The sequence below is a fragment of the Geotrypetes seraphini genome, chromosome 1 (genome assembly GCF_902459505.1).
Source record: "Geotrypetes seraphini chromosome 1, aGeoSer1.1, whole genome shotgun sequence".
Lineage (NCBI taxonomy): Eukaryota > Metazoa > Chordata > Amphibia > Gymnophiona > Dermophiidae > Geotrypetes > Geotrypetes seraphini.
The window spans coordinates 488,518,861-488,538,256 of record NC_047084.1 but is presented as its reverse complement, the minus strand read 5'-3'; the positions used below and the strand labels follow the sequence as shown (position 1 = coordinate 488,538,256).

At 39.2% G+C, this 19,396-nt stretch overlaps 1 protein-coding gene across 2 annotated transcripts in view; it reads right to left on the bottom strand.

The window, feature by feature from the left end:
- SVEP1 (sushi, von Willebrand factor type A, EGF and pentraxin domain containing 1) overlaps positions 1–19,396 on the bottom strand; it is a 430,677-nt gene that overhangs the window by 356,279 nt on the left and 55,002 nt on the right. For both annotated transcript variants that reach the window (XM_033926500.1, XM_033926511.1), the window contains exon 4: positions 14,873–15,031. In XM_033926500.1, the coding sequence (XP_033782391.1) occupies positions 14,873–15,031 (159 nt within the window). The remainder of the gene's footprint in view (positions 1–14,872; positions 15,032–19,396) is intronic.

The following is a 19,396-nucleotide window of genomic DNA, read 5'->3' as shown; positions in this document are numbered from 1 at the left end:
AAATGCTATTTGATATAAAAGGCTATTTGATGCTATGCTATGAGGCAATTATTTGCTATGCCATGAGGCTATTATATGCTATTTAAAGGCTCTTATAGCCTATGTAAAGGCTCTTATCTGCTATTAGCTGCCATTATATGCTATTCCGATCCCACTATATGCGATACCTACAACTTAGCAGCAATGCTCTTTCTCCAACTGGAGTTTCTGATGGCTTGAGTCCTATATTGTATTTAAGCATGATCCCAGAAGGAGGGCTTACTAATATTAGGGCCTGTCTCGGGTTCCAATCCATGTATGCCTGTACTGACTGTCTTTATTCTTTAGTACTTATTATAGCCATGCCTGCTCAACGTAAGCCTCGATCAAAACCAGCACTGCAGAAAAGCCCACAGCTAAGAGTCAAAGAAAGACTAGGACCACACGCATCACAACAACAGCGTTGGCTTCGACGGCGGCTTCTGCGGCCTCAACAGCGGCTTCTGCGGCCTCAACAGCGGCACCGGCTTCTGCGCTTTTACGGCCGCACAGCCTCAACAAGAACAGCTGGTTCTCTTGCTATCTGTATTTGCTATGCAACGTGGCACCAACGCGCTGGTCTCCAGCTGGTTCTCTTGCTATCTGTATTTGCTATGCAACGTGTCACCAACGCGCTGGTCTCCAGCTGGTTCTCTGGCTATCTGTAGATGCTATGCAACGTGGCACCAACGCGCTGGTCTCCAGCGGTTTCTCTTGCCTGCCTTTGTTACGGACGTCTGTATACGTCTATCTTATGCATATTTATAGAGCCAGCCTCACTGTCTCTATTCTTTTAGTACTTCTTATAGACATGCTGGCTCAACGTAAGTCGCGAGCAAAACGTATGCCACGAGCAAAACCAGCAGCTCAGATACAGCCCTCAGCGACTAGTCAGAAAAAGACTAGGACTACGCGTGCCACAACATCAGCGGCTCTAACAGCCGAGGCTTCCACGGCCTCAACTGCAGCGGCAGCTTCTACGGCAGCACAATTTCAGCAATATACAACAGCAGAGGCTTCCACGGCCTCAACTGCAGCGCCAGCTTCTACGGCAGCACAAATTCAGCAATACACAACATCAGCGGCTCTAACAGCAGAGGCTTCCACGGCCTCAACTTCAGCGCCAGCTTCTACGGCAGCACAATCCCAGCAAGATCTTCCAGAGGCAGATACTTCAGCACGGGGTTCAAACGGTGCACCAACGACTTCTGCACCAGCACCGACATATCCACCTCCAGCACAGCCGATGTTACCAGCACAGCCGCTGTTGGTCCCAGGCTATTCATACTATCTTGATTACCAGAGACCACAACAGCTGATATCTGGAATCCTGTACTCGCAATCAGCGGCAGTACGATAATCAGCATCTGGGAGGTAAGTTCGATGCACGAAGGGACAGGGCTTTAGAGGGATATAAATGGAATCGGTGTGCTCACATATCGGCTACAGATAGAACAATTTTACTTTGGTTATATGAAAGTTATAAAGGGATAGAAATAGAAGCTGGGACCTTAAGGGGTCTACTTTCGCTTTATCCATTTAACGACTTACATATGGGATTTATAAGACCTTCAGAAGGAGAGTTTACTTTACCTCAACAGCATCTACGGGACATTATGTCCGATGCCTCCCTTACGGCTTGCAGTACTTCCAGACCTACTACACACAGGCTAGGCTTATCAGTACATTGGATATGCTCTTCTGTACATCGGGTAGGTTTTCATTACATGAGATATTCTCCGCTGTAGCAGGACATTGGATATGCTCCTCTGTACAAGGGCTAGGCTTATCAGCACATTACATGTGCTCCTATGTACAGTGGCTAACCTTATCAGTACATTGGATATGCTCCTCTGTATCGGTGCATTGGTTATGCTCCTCCGTACATTGTCTAGGCCTATCAGTACATTTGATGTGCTCCTCGGTGCATTGGCTAGGCTTATCAGTACATTGGATATGCTCCTCTGTATCAGTACATTGGATAAGCTCCTCTCTACATTGGCTAGGCCTACATAGGCTTATATTGCATTTGCTCCTCCGTACATTGGCTAGGCTTATCAACACATGGCATTTTCGGCCTATCAGTACATTGGATGTGCTCCTCAGTACATTGGCTAGGCTTATCAACACATTGCATTAGCTCTACTGTACATTATCAGCGCATGGCATTTGCTCCTATATACATGGGCTATTGGCTAGGCTTATCAGCACATTGCATGCGCTCCTCTGTACATCGGCTAGGCTTCTCAGCACATTGCATGTGCTCCCACATTGCATGTGCTCCCCCGTACATTTGCTAGGCTTATCAGCACATGGCATGTGCTCCTCTATACGGCCTATCAGCACATTGGCTAGGCTTAGATACATTGGCTAGGCTTATTAGCACGTCGCATGGGCTCCGCATTGGCTAGGCTTATCAGCACATTGCATGTGCTCCACTGTACATTTGCTAGGCTTATCAGCACATTGCATGTGCTCCTCCGCTGTACATTTGCTAGGCTTATCATCTCATTGCATGTGCTCCTCTATACGGCCTATCAGCACATGGCATGTGCTCCTCTGTGCATTGGCTAGGCTTATCAGCACATACAGTTGCTAGGCTTTCAGCACCTAGGTACATTGGCAACGCTTATCAGCACATCGCAAATGCTCTACATTGGCTAGGCTTATCACAGCAGAGGCTTCCACGGCCTCAACTGCAGCGGCAGCTTCTACGGCAGCACAATATCAGCAATATACAGCAGCAGAGGCTTCCACGGCCTCAACTGCAGCGCCAGCTTCTACGGCAGCACAATATCAGCAATATACAACATCAGCGGCTCATTGGCAACGCTTATCAGCACATTGCATGTGCTCCTCGGTACAGTGGCAACGCTTATCATCACATTGCATGTGCTCTACATTGGCTAGGCTTATCACAATATGCTATGGCTGGCTATGCTCTTTACATGCTATTTTATGCTATTATATGCAATTGGCCATTATATGCTATTGCTGGCTTGCCATTATATGCTATTGCTGGCTATTGGATGCTCTTTACATGCTATTTTATGCTATTATATGCAATTGGCCATGCTATGCGATTGGCCATTATATGCTATTGCTGGCTATTGGATGCTCTTCACATGCTATGTTATGCTATTATATGCGATTGGCCATGCTCTTTACATGCTATTTTATGCTATTATATGCACTTGGCCATTATATGCTATTGCTGGCTATTGGATGCTCTTTACATGCTATTTATGCTATTATATGCGATTGGCCATGCTCTTTACATGCTATTTTATGCTAGTATATGCGATTGGCCATTATATGCTATTGCTGGCCATTGTATGCTCTTTACATGCTATTTTACGCTATTATATGCTATTATATGCGATTGGCCATGCTCTTTACATGCTATTTTATGCTATTATATGCGATTGGCCATTATATGCTATTGCTGGCTATTGTATGCTCTTTACATGCTATTTTACGCTATTATATGCGATTGGCCATTATATGCTATTGCTGGCTATTGTTTGTTGCATATATAACTTGAGTAAGCTGAGACAATGAAGTTAGCAGGACCTTGGCAAATATCAGTTGATGAAGTTTGCATATATCAGTTGATGAAGTTACCCGTACCTTGAGCTGTACCCGTGCAGTGGGTTGCGTATATTTCATTACACTGAGGCGATTCATTGCGACGCTGTACCCGTGCAGTGGGTTGCGTATATATTTCATTACACTGAGGCGATTCATTGCGAAAAGTTATTTCATTACACCGAGGCGATTCATTGCGAAAAGTTATCAGTACCTGAGGCGATTCAGTACGAAAAGTTATCAGTACCTTTGCATACCCATGCAGTGGGTATCATATAGGCCGCAGCTACAGCACTTGGGGGGAACCCGCGATAAGCGAGGTTTCGCTATCCCGGGTAGTGGAGGGTAAGCACAGCATATGAGTCAACGACATACACCTTTACATTGCTTAGGAAATTGGGCATGTCACCTTGCTTGGACGGCAGGGAGGCCAGGCCCTGATCTTCACAGCAACGTACTGCTGATGAGAGGACACATCCTTGAACGGGATAGGTCCAGCGAGCAGGGGAAGCTGTTACGTCAACTCAGATTCGGAGAGGATGAAGAGGCATATGCTGTGCACCTGATCATGTGGTGGTCATACCTGATTGGTTATTCTGCTCAATTGATGATAGTTGTGATGTAATAGTGCTGTTATGGCTGCGGCCTAATAAATTCCACACTAGTTGAAAACGCTTGTGTAGTGTCTTTGTTTTCCGGACCAAGGGGTCGAGCACCAAGTGCTGAGTGCACGATTTGAGAACAAGCTCCGAACCACATAGGGAGGAGCGATGACAAATCGGCCGAAGCCTTGGGGGCCAATCGGCTAGGCGCAGGGGGGGGGGGGGGAGGGGGGTAGGATAGATTAGGGTGAGCGGAAGGGAGGTCGCCCCTTTCGATCCGGCTTCACATGAGGCGGTCGCGGCTTCCCTCCCGCCCACCCTCTACTTCTGTCGCAGCCAGACTGGAAAGGAGGGTAAGCACAGCATATGAGTCAACGACATACACCTTTACATTGCTTAGGAAATTGGGCATGTCACCTTGCTTGGACGGCAGGGAGGCCAGGCCCTGATCTTCACAGCAACGTACTGCTGATGAGAGGACACATCCTTGAACGGGATAGGTCCAGCGAGCAGGGGAAGCTGTTACGTCAACTCAGATTCGGAGAGGATGAAGAGGCATATGCTGTGCACCTGATCATGTGGTGGTCATACCTGATTGGTTATTCTGCTCAATTGATGATAGTTGTGATGTAATAGTGCTGTTATGGCTGCGGCCTAATAAATTCCACACTAGTTGAAAACGCTTGTGTAGTGTCTTTGTTTTCCGGACCAAGGGGTCGAGCACCAAGTGCTGAGTGCACGATTTGTCAGATATAGGTCTCCATAAGGTTGTTTTGGATTGGTTTTCCAAATTTCTTCTGTACCGTTCCTATTCAGTAAATATTGAAGGCTATATCTCCAATTCTTGGCAGCCTCCCTGTGGGTTCCTCAAGGCTCTCCACTCTCTCCAATTTTATTCAATCTATATATATGACCACACTGAACACCTTTAAGCTGTCAGCTTGGGAAACATTATTCATTTATGTGGATATCTTTATATTGATTGAGCTTGATCTGGATATTACCAATCTAGTTTCCAAAGTAAATCTTTGCATTTCCAAACTTCAAGCCTTGGCTTTATCTGTCCAGATGAAGCTTAACACAACTAAAACTAAGCTTTTGTGGTTAGGTCCAAGATTGGACTGTCTTCCTCCTACTGTAGCTCTGGTATCTGGGTCCTCCTAACCAATTTGAGTTCTCTGCTAAGATATTGGGAGTCCTTTTTGATTCCTCTCTTTCCTTTAAGGATCAAATAAATTACTTGGTCAAGAAATGCTTCTTTAGTTTGCGAATGCTGAGGAAGGTTAGACATCTTTTTCATCACTGTCATTTTTCTATCTTAGTTCAATCAATTATATTATTACATTACATTACATTAATGACTTCTATTCCGCTTGTACCTTGCAGTTCTAAGCGGATTACATCAAAAAGATAACTGGTCATTTCCAGGAAGAGGAATACAATTAAAGACCTCGTCTTGATTACTGCAACGCTATCAGGCCAGATCTAAGGCTGTCAAAAAGGCAGTCAGGGAAGCCAAACTTCAAACAGAGGAAGATCTAGCACGGAACATTAAAAAAGGGGACAAATCCTTCTTCAGGTACATTAGCGACAGGAAGAGAAACAAAAATGGAATAGAACGCCTTAGGAAATCAGATGGAAACTACGCAGAATCTGATACTACCAAAGCAGAACTGCTAAACGAATACTTCTGCTCAGTATTCACCTGTGAAGCACCGGGAGATGGTCCGCAACTACAAATAAGAAACAGCCAAAATGACCTGTTTCGTGATTACGAGTTTACACCTAGTAATGTCTACCACGAACTTTCAAGACTCAAAGTAGACAAAGCTATGGGGCCAGACAATCTACACCCCAGGGTACTCAGAGAGCTGAGTGAAGTTCTGGCTGAACCACTATCCGTACTCTTCAATCTTTCCATGCGCACGGGAATAGTACCCCTAGACTGGAAAACAGCTAACGTAATTCCACTCCACAAAAAGGGCTGCAGAACGGAGACAGGAAATTACAGACCGGTGAGTCTTACATCCATAGTGTGCAAACTCATGGAAACACTGATCAAACAGGAACTTGACAAAATTCTAGATGAAGAAAATCTATGTGATCCACAGCAACACGGATTCACCAGGGGAAGGTCCTGCCAATCTAATCTGATTGACTTCTTTGATTGGGTGACCAGTCATCTGGATGCCGGTGAGTCCCTTGACGTGATATACTTGGACTTCAGCAAAGCTTTTGATAGCGTTCCACACCGCAGGCTGTTGAACAAACTAAAATCGATGGGATTAGGGGATACATTCACAACATGGGTAAGGGATTGGCTAGATGGTAGGCTTCAAAGGGTGATGGTAAATGGTACCCCCTCCAAAACGTCAGCAGTGATGAGTGGAGTACCTCAGGGCTCCGTCTTAGGGCCGATTTTATTCAATTTATTCATAGGAGATTTGACCCAAGGACTTAGAGGAAAAGTATCACTGTTTGCCGACGATGCCAAACTATGCAACATAGTTGGCAAAAGCAGTGTGCCTGACTTTATGACGCAGGACCTAAGACAGCTTGAACAGTGGTCATCAACTTGGCAGCTGGGCTTCAATGCTAAAAAATGTAAAGTAATGCACCTAGGCAAAAAAAATCCACACAGAACTTACACACTAAATGGTGAAACCTTGTCCAGGACCACGGTGGAACGTGATTTAGGAGTGATCATTAGCGACGATATGAAGGCTGCCAATCAAGTAGAGAAGGCATCGTCCAAGGCAAGACAAATGATGGGCTGTATCCGTAGGGGTTTTGTCAGCAGAAAACCTGAAGTCATAATGCCGCTGTACAGATCCATGGTGAGACCTCATCTCGAGTATTGTGTTCAATTCTGGAGACCACACTACCGAAAAGATGTGTTGAGAATTGAGTCGGTTCAGCGAATGGCTACCAGGATGGTTTTGGGGCTCAGGGAACTCACGTATGAAGAAAGGTTAAAAAAACTGCGGATGTACTCACTGGAGGAGCGAAGAGAGAGAGGGGACATGATTGAGACCTTTAAGTATATTACTGGGCGTATAGAGGTGAAAGATGATATCTTCAGTCTTATAGGGCCCTCAGTAACCAGAGGACACTCGCTGAAAATCAGGGGAGGGAAATTTCAAGGTGATGCGAGGAAGTACTTCTTCACTGAAAGGGTGGTAGATCATTGGAACGAGCTGCCTCAGAGGGTGATTGAGGCCAGCAGCGTGTTAGATTTCAAGAGAAAATGGGATATTCATGTGGGATCTCTAGGAGAGTAAGAATCAGGGAGTGGAGGGGGCGTGGCTTGGACACGCATGAAGAAAGTCGTGTAATTGAAGAGCTCCGTTAAAAAGACCTTGAAAGATTAAATAAATTGAATGAAAACGGAAGATATATTAAAATTTCACTGGTCCTATGAATAATAAAGAAGAAAAAAGGATGGCAACTGGTAAACAGAATAAAAACGACTTCGCTGTATCAGGAAGTAGCAAAAGGGCAAAACCGGAGCAGGAGAGCAGTTTAAAACTGACAGACACAGAAGTTATGAAAGAGTTAAAAGAAATTAAAGAAATGCTTTCTATTATTACTAAAAAAGTTACCGATTTAACAGAAGAGGTTTCAAATATAAATAAGAAGATGGATGTGCTTGAATTGAAATCTAACAACTTAGAAGAAAGAATGCTGACAGTTGAAGAGGAAATCTGTTATAGCCAAGCAGACAGGAAAAAAATTGAAATACTTATTAAAGACCTGGAAGATTTTTCGAATCGTGAACGAAGAAGTAACATCCGTCTGATTGGCTTGCCGGAAGGAGCAGAAATAGGAAATCCTGTCACCTTCATTGAAAAATTACTTCCCAAGCTACTTCCTTTGCAAACGAAATTTCCCATAGAAATAGAAAGAGCACATAGAGTGCCGTTAAAAAGAGCAGTAAACCAGCAAGGACCAAGACCTTTTATTTTTAAACTATTGCGACACCAACAGGCCATAGAAATATTACAACTGGCCAAGAAAAATAAAGGTTTGAAGTATCAGGATGCTTTTATACATCTAGTGCCGGATTTCGCAAAAAATACAGCTGTAAAAAGAAAGAAGTTATTGGATTTAAGACCAAAGCTGAGAGAATTAGGAGCGAAGTTTGGATTGGTATACCCTGCTACTATGAAAGTGACAATTGGAAACAAAACTTTATCTTTCAATGATCCAGAGAAATTAGAAAAATTTATTCAAAACCAGGAAGTACCAATGTCTTCTTAAATTGTTTATCATATTTTAGTTCCTATATATAGATAACTGAATATAGTTAAATAACTAATTTGATAAAAAGGTATTATAAATTGATTTGGAAAAACTATATAGAATGTAATATATTCAAATCAATTCAAATATTCTACACTAACGATATTCAAAAATGGAATTCAAATGAAATCAAAATTCCAAAAAAAAAAAAAAAAAAAAACTTCTATTAAGGGAATAAGTGAATGTTTTAAACATGAACTAAGTTTATTAAAGGAAGATATGAATGTATTAAAGGAAAATATAATATAATATTAAAAAATGAATTTATAAGGAAAGATGTTCAGGAACATTCAATATTAATTAATAATTTTCAGATAAATGATTTTCATTTTTAGAAAAATAGAAAATATTTGAAAGACTACTTTATAATTTTAATTAATTTAATACAATATAAAATAAAGATCTTCCTCCATGGGGGGATGCGCAGTGGGGGTGCATCTCGAACATATATAACACTAGATACAGAGGAGAGAATAAAGACTCAGATTCCCAGATGTCAAAGCGAGAGAACTACATGTGATGGACAGAGCAGACACCGGAACTATAAAGAAAGACTTTTGTATAACCGTTGAACTTATGGACAGATCTTGTTGTTGCATCGTATTGATCATATAAAGAGAAGAACTACATACATTGGGAAAAGAAGAAAAGAAGAGAAAATGAAAATTCAAAACGGAATAGAAAACTACAATCAAGAATAAAGGTGGACTGAGATATACTTGAAGGAAATGAGTTTGTATTTAAATTATTCTCTCTTCTGGATTCAACTAACATAAAAGTAAAAGAAATATATATGTGAAATCGAGATGTGCTTTTACGGTGGGTTCCTCCATAGGAGGGGGATTTTTTGATCATAAAATACTTAATTATATATCATTGAATTCCCATATTATTTAAAATAAAACAAATAAGGGATTATTTATTGATATATATTTATTACAAAAATAACAATTTAGATAAATTAACAATATAATATGCTTTGAATATTATATATATATATATATATGTGTGTAACATGGCTAAATTATATTATATTTCATTTAAATAACAAATGTTTTAATTTATAGAATACAATAAGAACAGGTCTTATGGAGTGCTTTATTATCGACTTAAGATGCGTGCTACCAAGTATACACAATTTTTAATTAAAAGGGAGGGTGGGGTGGGGGATGGGAATAGGAAGAGGGGAAAATTAATAATTAAATCTAGAATAATTAAAGAAAAGTGCAGATATCTGATCAAAATTTTATTATTAAGAAGATATTTAATTTTACTCAAATTATTAAATGACAATTAAAATTTTTTCCATTAACGTCAATGGTCTGAATCACCCAGTAAAAAGAAAAAAAATGTTAGGTTTCCTTCACAAGCAAAATGCGGATATTTATTTCATGCAAGAGACACATCTTACAGGGAATGAATCTAATAAACTAATTGGGGGATGGGTATCTAAATGTTTTTTTGCTCCTGCCTTAGGGAAAAAGGCAGGAGTAGCCATACTTATTAATAAGAAATGTACTGCTGATTTTAAACTTATAAAAATTGATCCATTAGGAAGATGGGTACATATCAAAATGATAATGGGAAATACAACCCTGGACTTATTTAATTTATATGCTCCTAATTCAAATCAAATGGAGTTTTTTAAAAAAATTCAACAGATATTACTACCATTGGCTACTTCAAATTTGATAGTAGCTGGAGATTTCAATGCTGTTATGGATCCTATTTTGGATAAGAAACCTAGTAAAATTATAAAATCATTAGGGCTAGAAAATTTGATACAATCTTGTGATTTGGTAGATATATGGCGTATTCTTCATTTTAATGATCAGGAATATTCTTTTTGTTCTCAGGTCCATAAATCATTTTCAAGAATTGATTATATATTTGTTTCTAGTAATTTAGCACAAAAAGTTATGAAAGCAGTTATTGATCCTATTATAATTTCTGATCATGCTGGTGTGTGGATTGATCTAAAAAATGATATAAAAACAAATTTTACATCAATTTGGAAATTTGATAATGCCTTACTTGCTGATGAAAATTTTGTAACAGACCTAAAAGTAAAGATGAAAGAGTTTTTTCAAATTAATAGCACAGACAATATGAATATTGAAATTATATGGGATGCTTGTAAAGCTACAATGAGAGGAAACATTATATCATATTCGGCTTTTATGAAAAAACAGCTTAAAAAACAATTTATGGAATTAGAGGAAGAAATTAAATCATTAGAAAAAAAATTAATTATTAAATGGGAAAATGTAGTATTACAAAAACTATTAAAAGTTAAAACTAAATATAATGAACTCTCTTCACAATTTGTTAGAAAAGAAATGTTCTGTCAGCAATTTAGATATTATGGAAACTCAAATAAAGCTGGAAAAATGTTAGCAAATTTTCTTAAAGCAAAAAAAAGAAAAACTAAAATTATTGCAATAAAAGATACAAAAGGTAATACACACACCAGCACTAAAGATATTGTAAAACAATTTCTTGATTTTTATAAGAGTCTATATACTTCAGATTCTTGTGAAAATAAAGAACAAGATGGCTTAGAGTTTTTAAATTCAATTATTGGACCAAATATTCCAGAACATATAAAAGGAAGTTTAGAAGAACATATATCATTAAAAGAAATAGAACTAGCATTGAAATCTCTTAGAGTTGGATCCGCTCCAGGTGGAGATGGATATACTGTTGAATTTTATAAAACATTTCAAAATATTATATTGCCTTATTTATTAAATTTATATCAATATCAGATACATAATGAAAATATATCAGGTACTATGGCAGATTCTGTAATTATTGTCTTACCAAAACCAAACAGGGATCCTACATTGGTTTCAAACTACAGGCCCATATCATTGTTGAATGTAGATGAAAAATTGCTTGCTAAAGTATTAGCATTAAGATTGGCAAAAGCTCTTCCTTTTATTATAGATGTACACCAAACAGGATTCGTTGCTAAAAGACATTCCTCACATAATACCAGACTGGCACTTCATTCTTTAAACTTAGCGAAAACTATGAATGAACCAGCTTTCTTAATATCGTTAGATGCAGAGAAAGCATTTGATAGAGTGGAGTGGAAATTTATGTATCAAGCTTTAAAATGGTTCGGAATAGGTCCCTTTTTTATTAAAATGATTCAAACATTGTATAGCTCTCCTGGAGCAAGATTAAATATAAATAATAACATTTCAGAAAGATTTAACTTGTTACGTGGGGTTAGACAAGGTTGTCCTTTATCTCCCTTACTTTTTGATATTGTTCTTGAACCCTTATTAATTGCAATAAATCAAACTAAGGGAATAAAGGGGATCACATTTTCAAATTGGGAATATAAATTATCTGCATATGCAGATGATATTCTTTTATATTTGAGGAAACCGGAAGATACCATTCCATGTTTATTAAATTTATTAGATAAATTTGGTAAATTTTCTGGATACAAAATAAATTGGGAAAAATCTGAAGTTCTTCCAATTAATGTCCATTGTACCAAAGGATTATTTGATTCATATTCATTCCAATGGAAAGAGGAAGGAATAAAATATTTAGGAATTGTTATTAAAAATACAATTGATGATACAGTAACAGAAAATGAAAAAATTTTATTAAAAAAAATAACAGAAATGTGCGAGCAATGGAATCCTTTACATCTTTCATGGTGGGGAAGAGTTCAAACAATAAAAATGATGATCTTACCTGTGGTTTGTTATCAAATGAGTATGATTCCGATATTTTTTCAGGGGTCATTTTATAAAAAATTAAATAGAATACTTACAAAATTTGTTTGGTTTGGGAAAAGGCCAAGAATCGCTTTAGCAACATTACAAAAAACAATTAGAGAGGGAGGGGTAAATTTTCCAAATTTTTATAGGTATCATCAAGCCTATATTTTAAGACAGGGTATGTATTGGATCCTCCCAGACCTCATGGAGAATGTACCAGACTGGTTATATTTAGAATGGCGACTCCTGTTTCCATTATATCCGGAACATCTTATAAGTATAACAATGCCCAAGAGATATAAAGATCACAGAATTTTATTAGATACATGGAAAACATTAAGATTTATTAGTAATATTACAACAGATCCAATAACTAAATCGTTAAATCAATCCATTTGGGTAAACTCCAGGATCAAAATTGGTGGATTCAAAATAATATGGAAGCAATGGATAATTGCAGGTATACGGTCTTTAAATGATGTTATAGTAAATGGATCCATGCTTAGTTTTTCACAATTGCAACAGAAATTTGGATTGAACATAACACAATATTTTAAATGGATGCAATTGAAGCAAGCCATCCAGGAAGGGTTCCCTGAATGGAAAAATCTTAATACTCAATATAGTTTGCAAATCCTTTGCTTTCAGGCAGATTTTTTGGGACACCAAGCCGCAAAATGGTATAAATTATTATATGGATTTTTAAATAAAAAAAAAAGAACAGGACTTAGGGACATTTGGAGTATTGAGATAGGACAGACAATTTCTGCAACTCAATGGCAAAAATTTTGGTCCTGGAGAATACATACTACAATGTCAGCATCTATGAGTCAAACATGGTTATTTTTATTACATAGAGTTTTATGGACCCCTACTCGGTTACAAAAAATAGATAGTTCTAAATCTAATAGATGCTGGCATTGTAAGGTAGAAATTGGGACATTAGATCATTTAATCTATTTTTGTCCCTGTATAAATGCCTTTTGGAAAACAATTTGGCCCCAAATTAATATATTATTAGAAAATCATGTTGGACTTACATATGACACAATTTTATTTGGAACAGCAATGAGAACACAGAGTCCAATATCAGCAAACAATAATAAACTTTTATTGATATTAACAGGGGTCGCCATACAACAAATTACTCAAAACTGGAAAGATCATACAAAATTAAATTTCACTTTTTGGTGGAATTCTATTTGCCATATATATAAGATGGAAAAAGCAATAGCGTTACAACATGGTTATATTAAAAAATTTAATAAAATCTGGGGACCATTGGCTCTTTTTTCTAAAGATCAGATATCATAGCACAAGGATAGATCATATAATAGGGGTTAGGGTGGGTACAATATTATAATAACAGATGATTTATAATTTATTGCAAAAGGGGTCTTTATATATGTTTGTATTAAAATATATATTGATGGATATTCAAGTGTATATTGAAAATTATATGTATTATATATTTATCACTTGATGTAAGAAATTTAAAATGAATAAAGAACTTTAAAAAAAAAAAAAAGAATCAGGGAGTGGGTCATTGGTATGGGCAGACTCGATGGGCTATAGCCCTTTTCTGCCGTCAATTTCTATGTTTCTATGTTTCTATCTACCTCGGCATTACAAAAATTTGTCTTCATAGATTACAATTAATTCAAAATACTGCTGTGAAGCTGATCTTTGGAAAATGTAAATTTGACCATGTGACCCCTTTGCTTCAGAATCTTCATTGGCTCCCGGTTTATTTTAGAATTCAATTTAAATGCGCTTGTATGGCTTTTAAAATTCTACATGGAGTTAAATCGATAGAATACTGGAAAATCCAGTGGCATTGAAATATGATACAGTGCTGTTTGGCACATTAATGAGTCCAATAACTTCCCATAACAACAAATTACTTTTCATCACGACGGGAGTCGCTATACAACTTATTCTGAAAAACTGGAAAAATTGGGATAGATTAAACTACATAGTTTTTGATGGGAATCCTTGTGCCAAACTTATAAATTTGAACATATGACAGCAATACAATTGGGACATTATAAAAAATTTAAGGATGTTTGGGACCCATTGACAAAATTTTGTAAAGACTGATTATTGGATTTAGCCCTTTGATTATATGCATCCAGGATGGGTGGGTATGATGATGTAATTAATTTATTATTGGATTACAAGATTGTTTATCTTGTTCATTTGAATTATATTAAATGTTTTTTACACATTTAGGAAGGATGGGTGGGGATGGGGATGGGGTTATGTATTTATTGTATCATTAGAAGGAATTGAGTGCTGTCTATTGAGCTAATTGATTGATAATATGTTGCACTTTATGCTGGTTTTAAAATGAATAAAAAAATTTTAAAAAAGAAACCTTCAGGGCACTTAGGATTCCTTTTACTAGGCTGTGGTAAGCATTAACACCTAGTTACTGCAGCAAAAAAATTGTTTACTGTGGTGCATGCTGAGGCATTTCACAGTAATTTTTGGATGTGCAGTAAAAAATAAAATGTATTTTTTAGCGCTAGGGCAGGTCTAACCAGCTACTCATATATACTATTTACAATTCCTTCTTATTTACTAAAATAAGCTGTTATTTGATTTCTTTTAGCTCACCTTGACAGACTGAACCTATAGCTCGATAGCCCTCCTTGCAGACACAGTCTTCTATGGAGTCACTCCCTGGGGGAGAGGAGTGATTTTCATCAGGGCAGCGGATGCAAGTGCTGATGCCACCAGGGGAGCCTTCAGGTTTGTATGTGCCTGAAGGGCAAGCTGTGGAATGAAAAAGAAGAAAAACCAATAATCAAAATAAAGTCAATTATTTTTGCTTATGGTCATCGTCACTCATCTTTCAAACAACTTTTACAAATATACGTAGTTTTAAGTAAATCAGAGTGTCAATAACTGTTATTTGTCTTTAATGGGTGCACAATTGCAAAATAATTCAAACAACACTTTTAATAGCATCTTTCCCCAATACAGCATTCAATAGCAAATATCTCTGTGTTTTTCCTTTTCAACATATTGTGATCCTAAATTATGAGGCAGGAAAATGTTACCAAAGCTCACCTGAATCTAATTAAAAAGTAGTAAGCACATTAAGGCAATAACTTTATAAAAGTGTTCCTAGGTTCACAGGCAGGAAGATGCCTATTTTTGCAAAACATGTGAGAATGATACCTTAGGTCAGGGGTGCCCACACTTTTTGGGCTTGCGAGCTACTTTTAAAATGACCAAGTCAAAATGATCTACCAACAATAAAAAAATTTTTAAAAGCCCACAAAGCACACTGAAAGGCAGAGAAAATGTTAATTATCATTCATATTCCGGGTTTTTTTCAAAGAGGTCAAGGCAGATGACTCTATGCAATGTCATCTCAATAACAACCATACAAAAATAGACAAATATAGCCCCTCCCTTTTTACTAAACCACATAGCAGTTTTTAGCGCAGGGAGTTGCGCTGAATGCCCCACGCTGCTCTTGACGCTCATAGGCTCCCTGCACTAAAAACCGCTATTGTGGTTTAGTAAAAGGGAGCCATAGTGCAAAATATAGACAGCAGATATAAATTCTCAAAACAGACACATTTTGATCACTAAATTGAAAATAAAATCATTTTTCCTACTTTTGTTTGGTGATTTCATGAGTCTCTGGTTGCACTTTCTTCTTCTGACTTCTTCTCACTTCACTCTGGCTGCACTTCTTCTGACATCTTCTGATTTCAGCCCACTCCTTCTTTCAGCCTCCTATATGCTTTCTCTCTTCCATACCTCATTCTCTCCCCCAACTTTTTCTTTCTTTCTCCCTGCCTCCTGTTCTTTCTTTCTTTCTCTCTCTCTCTCCATGCCCACTTTCTTTTTGTCTCTCTGCTTGCCCCCTTTGTTTCTTTCTCCCTGCCCTCCCCCAAGCCACTAGGTTTGCCGTCGCCACTGGGGAACAGGCCTCCAAGCCACCGCCCCCCAAGCTCTGCATGCAGAAGCCTTGCACTGACCAGCATTCTGCTCCCCTTCAATTCTGATGTCGGAGAGGAAGTTCCGGGCCAGCCAGGCAGCGATTGGCTGGCCCAGAAATTCCTCTCCGATGTAAGAATTGATGTCGGGGAGAGGAATGCTGGTCAGCGTGAGGCTTCTGCAGGCCCAAATCTCTGGATCCCCAGGGCCGAGGAAAAGGAAAGAAAAAAAGCCAGTCTTCCATGAGAGCCGTTCCAGTCTCTTTTTAGCACGACACTCAACTTCCCATTTTCAGGCTCAAGACGTCAGAGCAGCAGCAGCAGCTCCGGCATTTTTGGGCAGAGCACCTCCTGCTCCCGACCGCCTTTCTCCAGTCTGGCTTGTCAATTCCGCCAGGGGCAGCCGGCGCTCAGCTCTCAAGGGTCGTGACTTCCCTAGACCTCCCTCCCGCCTTCTCCCGAAGGAAGTGACATCATCCCCCAGTTGGACGACGGGTTCTGGCAGTCGGGCAGGAAGGGCGCAGCAAGAATGAGTGTGCGTGGGGAACCTTGGGGAGATTCCGGTGGGGAACCTTGGGGAGAGGAAGGCTGATCGGCCGGCCGATTGGAACGGCAACACGAGATCGACTGGCGTTGTCTTCCCGATCGACCGGTCGATCGCGATCGACGTGTTGGGCACCCCTGCCTTAGGTGATCCAAGTCTATATCCCACTCTACCTACTACACTAAGGGCTCCTTTTACTAAGCTGCGATAGCGGTTTTAGCGCGCGCTGAATTGCCACACACGCTAGCCCTTAACGCCAGCATTGAGCTGGTGTTGGTTCTAACTGTGTAGTATGGGTTTAACGTGCGCTAAAATCCTGCTTGTGCTAAAAATGCTATCGCAGCTTAGTAAAAGGAGCCCTAAAACCCTACTGTACTGACATATAGGTGACACCTGCAGGCATAAGAACTATTGGGGAGGTATACAGTTGGGTACAGTAGGTTTTAGGTGAGTTTTGGAGGGCTCACCATACATTGTCAGGGGGTTATGTGAAGTTCATTGCAGGGATCCATAGGGTGCCCCACTACTCTGCTGGAATGTCTATGTGGCCAGTTTACTAAAAATGCTGACTCCTCCTACATCCCAATGGCTTGTTTTATGCATATTTCAATTGGATGTTTTGTTTTTCGAAAATGGTCAAAAAAGATATATGTACTAAAGAACACATCTAGAAAGTTGATTTTCAAAAAAAGGCAGACATTTTGCAGTTTCGAAAATGGCCATTTTCTTTACCAGATTTTTGGACAAACTTTACAAAACATCCAAACCCGGACTTAGGGGCCCATAATCAAAAAACGTAGATGTCCAAAAATCATCCTAAATGAGCACTTGGATGTTCTAATCGCCGGGACATCCAAATGCCAATAATCAAAACTGTCTTTCTGTACGTCTAGCGAAGTGTTCCAGCCTCTGTACATTCAGAGCACAAGATGGGCATGGTGGAGGCATGTTATGGGCGGGCTTTGGGCAGTCTCAGGGGCAGGTTAGACATGGATATCTTGCAGTGATAATCAAACATTTTGCAAGACATCCTGGACAAAACTTATACATTTGAAACTGGACCTGTTTTAGAAGGGTCTCAAAGGTGCTCAAACTGACCGGATGACCACTGTGTGCATCAAGGTAAGATAGCCCCACACTCTCCCAGTGCTCGTGGACCCCCTCACACCCACAAAGATCAGAATACCAATGTAAATACCTTTCTCCAGAACATCAGCACCTGGTATAGGAAACCATAGTAGAGCTGTACACAGGTGTCCTTAGTAGCCTGGTGGGTGGGCTAGTGAACCATGGAAAGGAGTAGCAAGTTCCATAAACCACTCTAACCACTACATTCATGGTGGAAAATGTGAGCCCCCCAAAACCCTACTCTACTGCCATGCAGGTACCACCTGCAGCCATAAGGGCTATTCAGGTTATAGGTGGGTATAGAGGGTTTTGGGGGAGGGGGGGTTTCACCATAACATATATGGGAGTTCTGGTGAGATATTTACCTGGCACCTTTTTTGTGAAGTTCACAGCAGTGCCCTCTAAGGTGCCTTGTCTGAGTGGCCAGTCCTTTACAGGACTGACCCCTCCCATATCCAAATGGTCTTGTTCTAGGTGTTTGGGACTTGGACAAAATTTTGTTCAAAAATGTGGTATAAATATAGACATCCTGGTGGTCTGGGCGTCCCAATGGCCTAGACATCCAGATAGAGGATTTTTAAAATTATTTCTAGTCATATGGTGGTTTGCCTTACAAAAACAGGCATTTTCTTACTGCCAACTTTGGACATCTAGCACCAAACATCTAAATCAGACTTAGACGTATGTTTTGAAAATGACCCTCCACACTAACTTGGTAGAGGCACTAGAGTCTCTGCACTCCTAAGCAGAGCCACAACCTGAGGGTCTCTAAATTAATAAAAAATATTTTTCTGCCCCGATACATTTCATATATCTTACAAACGTTTCTGCGGCACATGACATTCACAGAAGAAAGTTTTTCTAAGAACAATAGATGCAAAGACTTGCTACACTTTTAACATATTTCAAAACAACAAAATTCAGATATGTTGTTCCATTCTATGTAAATGTATATGGGAAGAAGTAAAATGAGTAATCTAGACAGTGTGAATATCAATCAACTAATGTGGACATGGTCCACTGGATTTTCAAGTTCCTTTTCTCCAAATCATCAATGCACCCACCCATACCTTAAATGTTAAAATGCACAGAAATATGTATAGTTCAGAATAAAACATGCAAACAAAACCCCAGCTAAAAAATGTTTGCTACTCTGATACCAGCCCATCATATTATGTCTTAGGCAGGTCATTGCTTCTTGTGCACACTAACAGGTAGGAGGAATTTACAGCAGCACAAAATCACCCAAATTCCAGCAGATCAGAGAACCACTACAGAACTAAACACTACAGAAAAGTATTCATCTATACAGGAAGAAAAAGAATTAACATCTGCTTCTGCTCTTAGTCTTAAAGAAGTAAATGTCTACAGAAAAATTTAAGTTCATAGTGTGGAATAGACTTTTTGTTAACACCCTCATGGGAATAATCCAGGCGTATTTCCTCTCCAATGGAACACTGCCACTCAGGAACGAGAAACTGACAATTTAAAGAGGTTGAGATAAACATCTACCAT